At 20.2% G+C, this 12,853-nt stretch overlaps 1 protein-coding gene across 1 annotated transcript in view; it reads left to right on the top strand.

Annotated features, from left to right (window-relative positions):
• Positions 1–60: 60 nt before the first annotated feature.
• LOC117181942 (SPRY domain-containing SOCS box protein 3-like) overlaps positions 61–12,853 on the top strand; it is a gene marked incomplete at its 5' end in the record, with an annotated part of 41,862 nt that continues 29,069 nt past the window's right edge. The window contains 2 exons of the mRNA XM_033374969.1: positions 61–258; positions 6,800–7,022. Coding sequence (XP_033230860.1) covers positions 61–258; positions 6,800–7,022 — 421 coding nt within the window. The remainder of the gene's footprint in view (positions 259–6,799; positions 7,023–12,853) is intronic.

Below are 12,853 nucleotides of genomic sequence, written 5' to 3'. Positions count from 1 at the left end.
TTTAATTTGAAGACATCTTGTAATTGTTTAAACTGTATTTTTTATTATTAAAAAAAAAATTTTTTAGAACACGAATGGTCATGGGACGCAGGATGTTTATCTCCGAAATTAGAGCTATTTAAGGAAAATTTAGCAGTAAAATTCAACCCAGGTTACAGTACTGGAACAGCTGCTGTCCGAGGAGATCACAGTTTGAAAAAAGGAAGACATCATTATTGGGAAGTTAAATTCCTGACTTGTCTTTACGGGACAGATGTTGTAAGTATTTTTTTTTATTTATGAACATTTTTTCATTATTATTATTATTTTTCACTGTTTTCAAAAAATGCTGTAACTTTATAGAAATTAACGGATTTTAATTTTTTAAGATTCAAAAACTAAATTACATATTGCATACTTTTTCCCCTTTTTTCACCATTTTAAAAATACTATTTTTTTTCTCCCGTTTTCAAGAAACTCCATTGCCATCTTTGACTGAAAGTTCGGTTCCAAATTAAACTACTTTGTTGAAAATTTAATCATTTTTGTGAAAAATTTCACTCTTGAAAATCCCGCTGTTAAAAAATTAAACTGCTGAAAGTTCAGTTACTGCAAATTTTTATTTTTTTTTTGTTAAAAATAGTATTTTTTTACCAAATTAGTTGAATTTTTTATTTTGAACAATTGAAAATTCAACTGTTTTTTTTTTTTGAAAATTTAATCATTTTTTTTATTTATCCTTTTTAGTTAAAAATTCAACTATTGTGTGTTAGAAAATTTTTTTTCATTAAATGAAATAAAATAAATTGTAATTTCTTCGGTCGAAAATTCATTTTTATTAATTGAGATAAAATCTTTCGTTAAAAATTCAAGCAGATTCTGAAAATTTTGTCGTTTTGGCTTAATGCATCTATTTTCCTGAAAGTTCATTTCTTTTGGTTGAAACTTCAACTATTTGAGTGTGAACCAAATTTTTTTGGTTGGCGATTAGTTTTTTTTTTTTAATTCAAATATTTGGTTGAAATTGCATCTTTCTTTGTAGAAAATTATATTTTTTGTTGTAATTCAATTTTTTCAGGGTGATTATTAATTTTTTCTAAGAAATTTGTCTTTTTACCTTGAAGCTCAAACTTAATTGGTTAAAAATTTAATTATTTTTTTAAAAAGTCCTGCGTTTGAGTGGAAAATTCAACTCTATTATAAAAAGTTTTTTTTATAAATAGAGAATTTGTCTTTTATGACGAAAAAATCATTTTTATGCTTATAAATTCAGTTTTTTTTAGGAAATTAATCTTTTTGTTAAAAATTAAACACTGTTTTTAAAAAATTTACCATTTTGGCTTGATAATTATTGATTTTTCTCGAAAATTCCTTTCTTTTATTTAAAAATTCGACTATTTGGTTGTAAAAGCAACTACTTGGTTAATGATTTTTTGAAAATTCGCGTTTTCAGTACAGTTATTTAACTGTATTCTAAAAATTTCGTCTTTTTGTTAAAAATCATTATTTTTGGTTGAGAATTCAACTATTTTCTGGAAAACTAATTTTTTTTTAATTCATCTTTTTCTGTTGAAAATGAACCTTCTTCTTAAAAATTCAACTGTTCTAAAAAAATTTTTTTCGGCTTGAAATTTCAACATTTTAAAAAAATTTATCGTTTGTGTAAAATTAATTTTTTAAACTGAAAATGTATCTATTCCAATTAAAAAATTATTAATTTGAAAATTCATCTTTTTGATTGAAATTGAAGTTATTTCGTTAAAAATTCATCCTTTTTTATAGACAATTCAGCTTTTTTATAGAAAATTCGTTTTCTCAAATAGAAAATTTATCTTTTTTTTTATGAAAAATTAATGTTTTGGTTGAAAATCAACATTTTTGTTAGAAATTCGACTGTTTTCTAACAAATTCTCCTCATTGGCTTAACTATTATTTTTAACTATAACTATTATTAACTGTTCCAGTTAAATATTCGCGATTTAAGTTAAAAATTCATCTCTTTGTTTGAAAATTAAACTATATTTTTGAAAACTCGGCCTTTTTATTAAAAAATTCAAATTGTTTTGTTGATTCATATTTACGGTTTAAAAATGTATCTTTTATAAATCTCATCTTTTTTGCTTAAAATGCAATTATTTGGTAGAAAATTAGTTTTTTTAAACTAAAAATTTAACTATTTTAGATAAATATTCATAATTTTAGTTGAAAATTTATCTGATTTGTTGAAAGTTTGAATACACTCTAGCTCTTTTTTTATTGTTAAAAAATTAATTTTGTTAACTGAAAATGATCTATTCCATTTTGTGTTAAAAATTTATTTTTTCAATTTAAAATTCAACCACGTGGTTAAAAGTTGTACCCCTTTCTTAATTTCATCTTTTTAATAGAAAATTTAACTATTTGCTTGAAAATGCTTTTTTTAAATTACTTTTTTGATTGAAAAATGCAACTTTTTACATTTTTGGTTGAAAATTAACTTTTTTATTGAAAATTATTTTTTTATGGCAAAATTAATATTTGCGGTGTGAAAATTCAACTGTTTTGAAGAAAATTCGTATTTATTTTAGCAGATTCATAATTTAAATTGAAAATTAATCTTTTTTAGTTTAAAATTCAACTGTTTGTTTAAAAATCGATGTATTTCGTTGGAAAATCGTCTTTTTGGTTAAAAATTCATCTTGGTAGGTTGAAAATTCAATTATTTGGTTGAATTTTTTTTTGTTTGTTAAAATTTAATCTTTTGTGTTTGAAAATTCCAGTGTTTGTTAAAACTGCAATTATTTTGTTAAACATTTTTTTTTATTCAAAATACATCTTCAAGGTGGCCGCTGTACCGGAAAACCGGGAAAATGACAGTAAATATATTTTTTGACCGGAAATTTTACAAAATTTTTAGAATAAAAATGTTCTCCAACTTTGATTTCAACCGTTTTTTAAAATAATTTTTTAAACTGTAATTTGTATAATTTATTATATCATTTAATGTAGAATGCTTAATTAAAAAATCTTTCACTTTCAAAATTTTGCATTTTAGATTTTTAATTTTTAAAAGCATATAATTTAAAGAGTTTTAAAATTTAGTTTTAAAGGCTTAGAAAATCAGAAGTTTGAAAAATTGAAAATTAAAAGCATTTGAAGTTGAAAATTTTTGATAAAAAACAGTTTTATTTTAAAAATTCTAAATATAAATAAATAAATTATTTTTAAAATGGATTTGTACTCTAAGTATAGAAATCTGAACAATAATTGAATTATGTTAAAAATTCGTTCTTTTCCGTTACAAAATAAATTTTAAGTTTAAAAATTCGTCTCTTTTCGCAGCAAATTAATCGTTTTGTTGAAAAATTCATCTTTTTAGCTGAAACTTCAAATTTTTGGTTCAGAACTCTGGAATTTCGTTAAATTTTTTTGTAAAAAATTTAACTGTTTGTTTAAAATTCAACTTTTTGGTTGCGAATGCTTGAATTATACTGAAAATTCGTTTTTTTTTTTTTGGTACTAAATAATTATTTTTGTTTAGAAATTCGCTTTTTTAGTTGAAAATTTAAATTTTTGGTTTTTTTCGATACAAAATTACTGTTTTTTGGTTTAAAAATGCGTCTTTTTGGTTAAAAATTTAACATAGGTTTTGAAATTTAACTACTTTCCTAAAAAAAATTTAAAATGAGCTTCCTTAAAAATGCAACTTTTTGTTGGACAATTCTTGAATTTTGTTAAAAATTCGTTTTTTTTTTGGGTTAAAAATTAATCGTATAGGTTTTTCAATTAAAATACTTTCTTGAAAACTAAAAAAAAAAAATATTAACTTTTGTTTCTTTAATTTTATTAAAAATTCGTCTTTTTTCGTAGAAAATTAATCGTTTTGTTGAAAAATTCATCTTTTTAGCTGAAACTTCAGAATTCTGGAGTTTTATTCAATTTTTTTTTATAAAAAATTTAACTTTTTGTTTAAAATTGATCTTTTTTTAGTTTAAAATTCAACTTTTTGGTTGCGAATTCTTGAATTGTACTGAAAATTCGATTTTTTGGTAGTAAATTATTATTTTTGTTCAATAAAATTCGCCTTTCTAGTTGAAAATTCTAATTTTTGATTTGCGAGTTGTTGAATTTTGTTAAATATTCGTTTTTTTCGGTACAAAATTACTTTTTTTTGGTTTAAAAATGCATCTTTTTGGTTAAAAATTTAACATACAGGTTTTGAAATTCAACTACTTTTCTAAAAATTAAAAAAAATGAGCTTCCTTAAAAATGCAACTTTTTGTTGGAAAATTCTTGAATTAATGTCAAAAATTCGTTTTTTTTGGGTTAAAAATTAGTCGGATAAGTTTTAAATTTAAACTACTTTCTTGAAAACTAAAAAAAATATTAACTTTTGTTTCAGAATTCTTGAATTTTTTTGCAAATTTATTTTTTTTCTCTAAAAAATTAAACTTCTTATTTAAAAATTCATATTTTTTAGTTGAAAATTCAACTATTTTGTCAAGAATTGTTAAATTTGTTTAAAAATCCGTTTTTTACGGTTAAAAATTAAACAACTAGGTTTTAAAGTGAACTACTTTCTTGAAAATAAAAAAAAATTCTTTTTTCCTAATTCAATTGTTTGTTTGAGAATTTCTTGAATTTTATTGAAAATTTGTTTCTTTTTTTGTTCGTTGTAAATTAATCTTTTTGTTTAAAAATCTACCTTTTTAAATTAAAAATTCAATTTTATTTAACAAATTCTACTTTTTGTTTGGAAATTGAACTGTTTTTGTTGAAAATTTCCTTCTTTTTTCCTAAGAATCTTAAAAAAAATTCATTCTTTTGAAGTCTTTAACAACTTAAAAAAATTCTAAATTTTTTGTTTGAAATTTGCAAAAATCTCAATCTTATTTTAAATTCGGCTGTAAGTATTTAAAATTATTTCAAGTTCTAAATTTAATTTCGAATCTTTTTAAATCTTCTAAATATCTCTTAAAATTACTTCAATATTTTTACAAATAATAAATATTCTATTATTTTTTATAAATTAAAATAAAAATTTTTTTATTTTGCAGGATTTTCTAAAAGTTATAGAAAAAAGTCGATTCATTTTGAAACATATTTAAAAGTTACGAAAAAAAGTCAAAAATTATTTTGAATTTGGAAAAATATAAAACCGCTTCTAGTTTTTTCAAGATTTTGAAATAAAATTTTAAAGCTTTTGAAGGATGCATAGACTATTTAAAATAAAAATAATTTAACGTAATTTTAAGACATATTCAGAAGTTTTGAAAAGATTCAAAATTAATTAAAATCAAGTTCTAAATTTAATTCGAATCTTTTTAAAACCTTTAAATATCTCTTAATATTACTCTAATATATTTACAAATATTAAGTGTTCTATTATCATCTATAAATTCAAATTAAATGTTTTTTTAATTCGCAGAATTTTCTAAAATTTATAGAAAAAATTCAATTCATTTTGAAATATATTTAAAAGTTCCGAACAAAAATTATTTTGAATTTGGACAAATTTAAAACCACTTCTAGTTTTTTCAAGGTTTTGAAATTAAATTTTTAAAGATTTTGAAGGATGCCTAGACTATTTAAAATAAAAATAATTCAAGAACTTTTAAGTTTAAAAAATTAATTTTTAATGTGTCTAGTTTAATTCGCAGAATTTTCTAAACGTTATAGAAAAAATTCAATTAATTTTGAAATATATTTAAAAGTTCCGAACAAAAAGTATTTTGAATTTGGAAAAACTTAAAACCACTTCTAGTTTTTTCAAGGTTTTGAAATTAAATTTTTAAAGATTTTGAAGGATTCCTAGACTATTTAAAATAAAAATAATTCAAGAACTTTTAAGTTTAAAAAATTAATTTTTAATGTGTCTAGTTTAATTCGCAGAATTTTCTAAAATTTATAGAAAAAATTCAATTCATTTTGAAATATATTTAAAAGTTCCGAACAAAAATTATTTTGAATTTGGAAAAATTTAAAACCACTTCTAGTTTTTTCAAGGTTTTGAAATTAAATTTTGAAAGATTTTGAAGGATTCCTAGACTATTTAAAATAAAAATAATTCAAGAACTTTTAAGTTAAAAAAATTATATTTCAATTTTTAATGTGTCTAACTTAAAATTTCTTAAAATAATATAATTTTGAAAATTTTTAAAGTTCATTGCTTGATTCTTTAATTTAGACTATTGAAAATGTTAACGTGGATTTATATTCTTGGAACTTAATCTGAATCTTTGAACTCTATCATTTATAAAAGTTCTAAATTTTGCATTTTTTTACATTTTATTCAATTTTTTAAATTTATTAAATTTTATTTCATCATTTATTTTATTCAATTTTTTGAATTGAAAAACTTTTAAACTTCAATTTTAAAAGTTTGGAATTCAAGTGTTCCACTTTAAATGCTTAAATTTGTTGTTTATTACTTTAAATGTAAAAATGTTTAGAATATAATTTGATTTTTTAAATTTCATTGACCATGAAAAATATTTGCGAACCGGAAAAACACCGGGAATATTTTTCTTCGATTAAAACGGCCACCCTGATCTTTTATGATGGAAAAGTAATATTTTTTAGTCTAGATAAATAAATTAGTAGTTTTTTATTTGAAATTATTTTAATTCGTTTATAAAAGATTCTATATTTTAAAGAAAAAAAAAGTTTTTTGGTCGTCCTCTTTATTTTAGAAGTTTTCTTTTTAATTCATGACCCTATTTTCCATTTCTGAAGTGAGTCCGAGTCTTTAAATTATAAAAAATAAAAAAATTGAAAATCATTTAATGGAAGAGTGAAATATTAAATATGAGAATTGAATTTGGAATCGTTTTTCCTGTAGATGATTGGCGTCGGAACAGCCAAAACCTCACTTGGAAGTGAATTATACCTCTCACTTTTGGGACAAGATCGTGAATCCTGGGGCTTATCATACCGAGGATACGTTCAACATGCCGGTGATAAACGTGATTATTTTCCTGGTTTTATCCAGGGTAATTTAATTGGAATTCATTTAGACACGTGGAAAGGAACTCTTCAATTTTTCGTAGACAGGAAACCTTTAGGTAAGAATAAAAAAAGAGTTTGAAAATTATTTATTAGAACCTTCAAAAAATTTAATTTCAGAATACCGTCATAGATTTTTATTTGAGGAGAATTTTATTTAGTTTTTAATTTTATTGGTTTTTTTTTTTTCTTCATAAGAATAAAAATCTAAACAATCTCTTAAAATTTCACAAATTTCATATGAGATGATGTAATCAGAATCTCTAGTCATCTGGAAAACCTGGAGTTCTCGGGGATTTTTTTTTTTTAATAATCGTGTTTATTTATAAAAGTAGTAAATTATTCATGTTATTTTTTTGAAAATTCGTTTTTTTTTAGTGTAAATTAATTTTTTTGTTTTAAAATTTAACTGTATACATGAAAATTTATCACTTTAGTTAAAAATTTATTATCTTAGTCGAAAATTGGATGAATTGTTTCAAAGTTTAATTTGTTTTGATTGAAGTCTTTTATAATTCAACTATTTTCTTGAAACCCCTTTTTTTTTCCTGGTTTAAAATTAATTTTTTTCAATTAAAAGTATCGATTTTATATTTTGGGTTGAAAATTGATTATTTTAAATTTAAAATTAAACTGTTTGAAATTCTCTTAATTTATCGAAAAATCGTATTTTTTGGTAGAAAATTGATCTTCCTGTTTGTTAAAGGTTGATAATTTTAATGGACTTTAGTTAAAAATTAAACTCGTTTTTTCAATATTAAACTGTTTTGTTAAAAATTAATCGTTTTTCTTGAAATTTGATTTTTTTTTCAAATTTTAGCTATTCTCCTAAAAATTATTTTTTTTTTATACTTTTTTGAGAATTTATTGAATTTTTGTTTGAAAATTTATCTTTTTATTTTGAAATGAAACTTTTTCGTTAAAAATTCATGTAGTTTTGTAGAAAATTGGCCTTTTTGTTTGAAATTTAAACCTTTTTGGTTGAAAATTTATGATTTTAGTTAAAAATTAAACTCGTTTTTTCAAAATTAAACTGTTTTGTTAAAAATTAATCGTTTTTCTTGAAAATTGTTTTTTTTTTTTTTTTAATTTTAGCTATTCTCCTACAAATTTTTTTTATATACTTTTTTGAGAGATTATTAAATTTTTGTTTGAAAATTTATGTTTTTTATTTTGAAATAAAACTTTTTCGTTCAAAATTCTTGTAGTTTGTAGAAAATTGTCCTTTTTCTGTGAAATTTAAACCTTTTTGGTTGAAAATTCATGATTGTAGTTAAAAATTAATCGTTTTTCTTGAGATTTTTTTTTCAAATTTAAGCTATTCTCCTAAAAATTATTTTTTTAAAAACTTTTTTGAGAATTTATTAAATTTTTGTTTGAAAATTTATCTTTTTTATTTTGAAACAAAACTTTTTCGTTAAAAATTTATGTAGTTTGTAGTTCTTTGTAGTTTGTCCTTTTTGTTTGAAATTTAAACCTTTTTGGTTGAAAATTTATGATTTTAGTTAAAAATTAATCGTTTTTCTTGAAATTTGTTTTTGTTTTCAAATTTTAGCTATTCTCCTAAAAATTATTTTTTATATACTTTTTTTGAGAATATATTAAATTTTTGTTTGAAAATTTATCTTTTTTATATTGAAATAAAACTTTTTCGTTCAAAATTCATGTAGTTTGTAGAAAATTGTCCTTTTTCTTTGAAATTTAAACCTTTTTGGTTAAAATTTATGATTTTAGTTAAAAATTAAACTCGTTTTTTCAATATTAAACTGTTTTGTTAAAAATTAATCGTTTTTCTTGAAAATTGTTTTTTTTTTTTCTTCAAATTTTAGCTATTCTCCTACAAATTTTTTTTATATACTTTTTTGAGAATTTATTAAATTTTTGTTTGAAAATTTATCTTTTTTATTTTGAAACAAAACTTTTTCGTTAAAAATTTATGTAGTTTGTAGTTCTTTGTAGTTTGTCCTTTTTGGTTGAAAATTTATGATTTTAGTTAAAAATTAATCGTTTTTCTTGAAATTTGTTTTTGTTTTCAAATTTTAGATATTCTCCTAAAAATTATTTTTAAATACTTTTTTGAGAATTTATTAAATTTTTGTTTGAAAATTTATCTTTTTTATTTTGAAATAAAACTTTTTCGTTAAAAATTCATATAGCTTGTAGAAAATTGTCCTTTTTCTTTGAAATGTAAACCTATTTAGTTGAAAATTTATGATTTTATTTAAAAATTAAACTCGTTTTTTCAAAATTAAACTGGTTTGTTAAAAATTAATCTTTTTTCTTGAAAATTGTGTTTTTTTTATTTCAATTTTAGCTAGCTATCCTCCGAAAAAAATTTTTTTATACGTTTTTAAGAATTTATTAAATTTTTGTTTGAAAATTTATCTTTTTTTTTCGTTAAAAATTCATGTGGTTTGTAGAAAATTGTCCTTTTTGTTTGAAATTTAAACCTTTTTAGTTGAAAATTTATGATTTTAGTTAAAAATTAACCTCGTTTTTTCAAAATTAAACTGGTTTGTTAAAAATTAATCGTTTTTCTTGAAAATTGTTTTTTTTTTTTTTGCTTCAAATTTTAGCTATTCTCCTAAAAAGTATTTTTTTCTACTTTTTTGAGAATTTATTGAATTTTTGTTTGAAAATTTATCTTTTTTATTTTGAAACAAAACTTTTTCGTTAAAAATTCATGTACTTTGTAGAAAATTGTCCTTTTTCTTTGAAATGTAAACCTTTTTAGTTGAAAATTTATGATTTTAGTTAAAAATTAAACTCGTTTTTTCAAAATTAAACTGTTTTGTTAAAAATTAATCGTCTTTCTTGAAAATTGTTTTTTTCCAAATTTTAGCTATTCTCCTAAAAAAATTTTTTTACACTTCTTTAAGAATTTATTAAATTTTTGTTTGAAAAGTTATCTTTTTTATATTGAAATAAAACTTTTTCGTTAAAAATTCATGTAGTTTGTAGAAAATTGTCCTTTTTCATTGAAATTTAAACCTTTTTGGTTGAAAATTCATGATTGTAGTTAAAAATTAATCGTTTTTCTTGAGATTTTTTTTCAAATTTAAGCTATTCTTCGAAAAATTATTTTTTTAAAACTTTTTTGAGAATTTATTAAATTTTTGTTTGAAAATTTATCTTTTTTATTTTGAAACAAAACTTTTTCGTTAAAAATTCATGTGGTTTGTAGAAAATTGTCCTTTTTGTTTGAAATTTAAACCTTTTTAGTTGAAAATTTATGATTTTAGTTAAAAATTAAACTCGTTTTTTCAAAATTAAACTGGTTTGTTAAAAATTAATCTTTTTTTTTAAATTGTTTTTTTTTTCAAATTTTAGCTATTCTCCTAAAATTTTTTTTTACATACTTTTTTGAAAATTTATTCAATTTTTGTTTGAAAATTTATCTTTTTTTAGTTTGAAATAATACTTTTTCGTTAAAAATTCATGTAATTTGTAGAAAATTGTCCATTTTGTTTGAAGCTATTCTCCTAAAAATTATTTTTTATATACTTTTTTTGAGAATATATTAAATTTTTGTTTGAAAATTTATCTTTTTTATATTGAAATAAAACTTTTTCGTTAAAAATTCATGTAGTTTGTAGAAAATTGTCCTTTTTCATTGAAATTTAAACCTTTTTGGTTGAAAATTCATGATTGTAGTTAAAAATTAATCGTTTTTCTTGAAAATTATTTTTTCTTCAAATTTTAGCTATTCTCCTAAAAATTATTTTTCTTATACTTTTTTGAGAATATATTAAATTTTTGTTTGAAAATTTATCTTTTTTATTTTGAAACAAAACTTTTTCGTTAAAAATTCATGTAGTTTGTAGAAAATTGTCCTTTTTGTTTGAAATTTAAACCTTTTTGGTTGAAAATTCATGATTTTAGTTAAAAATTAAACTGATTTTTTTTTCAAAATTAAACTCTTGTTAAAAATGCATCGTTCTGCTTGAAAATTGTTATTTTTTAGTTAAAAATTAAAGTACTGGATTGAAAATTCATGTATTTTGGTGAAACATCGTCTTTTTTTTGGTCAAAATTAATTTTCTTGTTTGAAAAATCATCTTTTTGGTTAAAAACTCACCTTTTTATTTAAAATATTTTTCAATTCCAGTTTAAGATGCATCATTTTATATGTAAATGCAGCACTTTGTTTTAAATTTCATCTATTTTTCTAAAAATTCTTTTTTTTTATACTTAATTTTTTGAAAAATTACTCAATTTTGGTTTAAAAATTGATCTTTTTTATTTTAATATTAAACAATTTCGTTAAAAATTCATGTAGCCTGAGGTTGAAAACTTAAATATTTTTTTAAGATCGTTTTTTCTTTACTGAAAATTAATTTTTTTACTGAAAAGTTAACTATTCTAGTTGAAATGTAGCTTTTTTTATTTTAAAGTTCAACTATTTGATTGAAACTTCATCCTTTTTTGGTAGAAAATTAATTTAGTTTATTAAAAATTTATGTTTATAGTTGAAAATTTAGTTATCTTCTGTAAAATAATTTTTTTCTTGTTTCAAAATTAATTATTTTAGTTTGGAAATTTAAATGTTATATTTATATTTTTTTATTTTAAAATTCAACTATTTGGTATAAAATTAATGTAATTTGTGTTGACAAATCTATTTTTTTTTGTTAGAAAATTGATTTTTTTTTGTTTAAGATTTCACCTTTTTGTTAAAAAAATTCAAGTATTCCAAATAAAGATTAATTATTTTAGTCGAAAGTTAATGGTGTTAGTAAAAAATTTTTTGAAATCTTTTGAATTATTCTCTAATTGTAAATTCTGCAAAATAAAAAATCCTTAAAAATTTTTCCAGAAGAAAAGACGAAAATCTTTAGAGATCTACATTTTGTTTTAAATTTGTTGAAATTTTTTTAAGTCTAACACTGTTTTTGAATCTTTTCAAAATTTTTAAATATCTGAGAACTTTTAAATTTTTTTTTGTTCTTAATTGATAGGCTTTAAAAAATCTGTATTTTATTCCAAATTTATCGGTATGAGTAATTTTTTCGTTACCGTTGACGACATTTGCTTGGATAAATTTTAAAAAATTAAGATATTGTAAGTTTTGTCCATAATTTAATTTTTCTCATCTGCTTGAATTTGTGAAAAAGTTTACAAATTACAGTCTAATTGCAAAATTGTCGTCTTTATTATGAAAAAAAATAATGTGCAAATTAAATTTTTTCTTTTAGAAATAAATTTTTAGAATTAAAATTCCTCATTCGGATTATAAATTTTTTAAAATAAAAAATAATTTTAAATTTTCTCAAGCAATCTTAAGAAAAAAAATTATTCTTTTGAAACCTTTTGAAATTTGTAATATTTTACAATATTTAGAAACATTTTCTCACAATTTTTTTTTTCAGAATAAAAAATCTATTTAAAATTTCCCTGAATTCTGAGGAAATACATTTTATTTTTCTTAAACATTTCAAAATCTTTAAAGAGCTTGGAAATTTTTTAAAAGGTGTCTTCAAAAATTGCTAAAATTCTTAAATACCTTTTTGGACTTACAAATCTTGAAACATTTCAAAATTGTTTTAAAAATTCAACATTTTATTTCCAAATCTTCAAAAATGTACATTTTACTTTGAGTTGTTTGAAATCTTTTCAAGTTCAAAATTATTCTTGAAATTTCTGTAAAATTCCAAATATTTTTTTTGAAATGATTCCAATTTTTCCCAAAGTTAAAAATAAATTATACAAAATAAGAATAACTACTTTCAGTCCTTTTAGCATTATTTTTGACAAGTTTGGAAATATTTTGAAGTCTTTAAATATTCTCTTATTATAAATTTTGTAAAATAAAAAATCATTTTAATTTTTCTTAGCAATCTTAAGAAAAAAAATGTATTCTTTTGAAACCTTTTGAAATTTGTAATATTTT

This window comes from Belonocnema kinseyi, chromosome 10, assembly GCF_010883055.1.
Source record: "Belonocnema kinseyi isolate 2016_QV_RU_SX_M_011 chromosome 10, B_treatae_v1, whole genome shotgun sequence".
Taxonomy (NCBI): Eukaryota; Metazoa; Arthropoda; class Insecta; order Hymenoptera; family Cynipidae; genus Belonocnema; species Belonocnema kinseyi.
The sequence above is the reverse complement of the archived record's forward strand: the minus strand, read 5'-3'. Positions and strand labels throughout refer to the sequence as shown.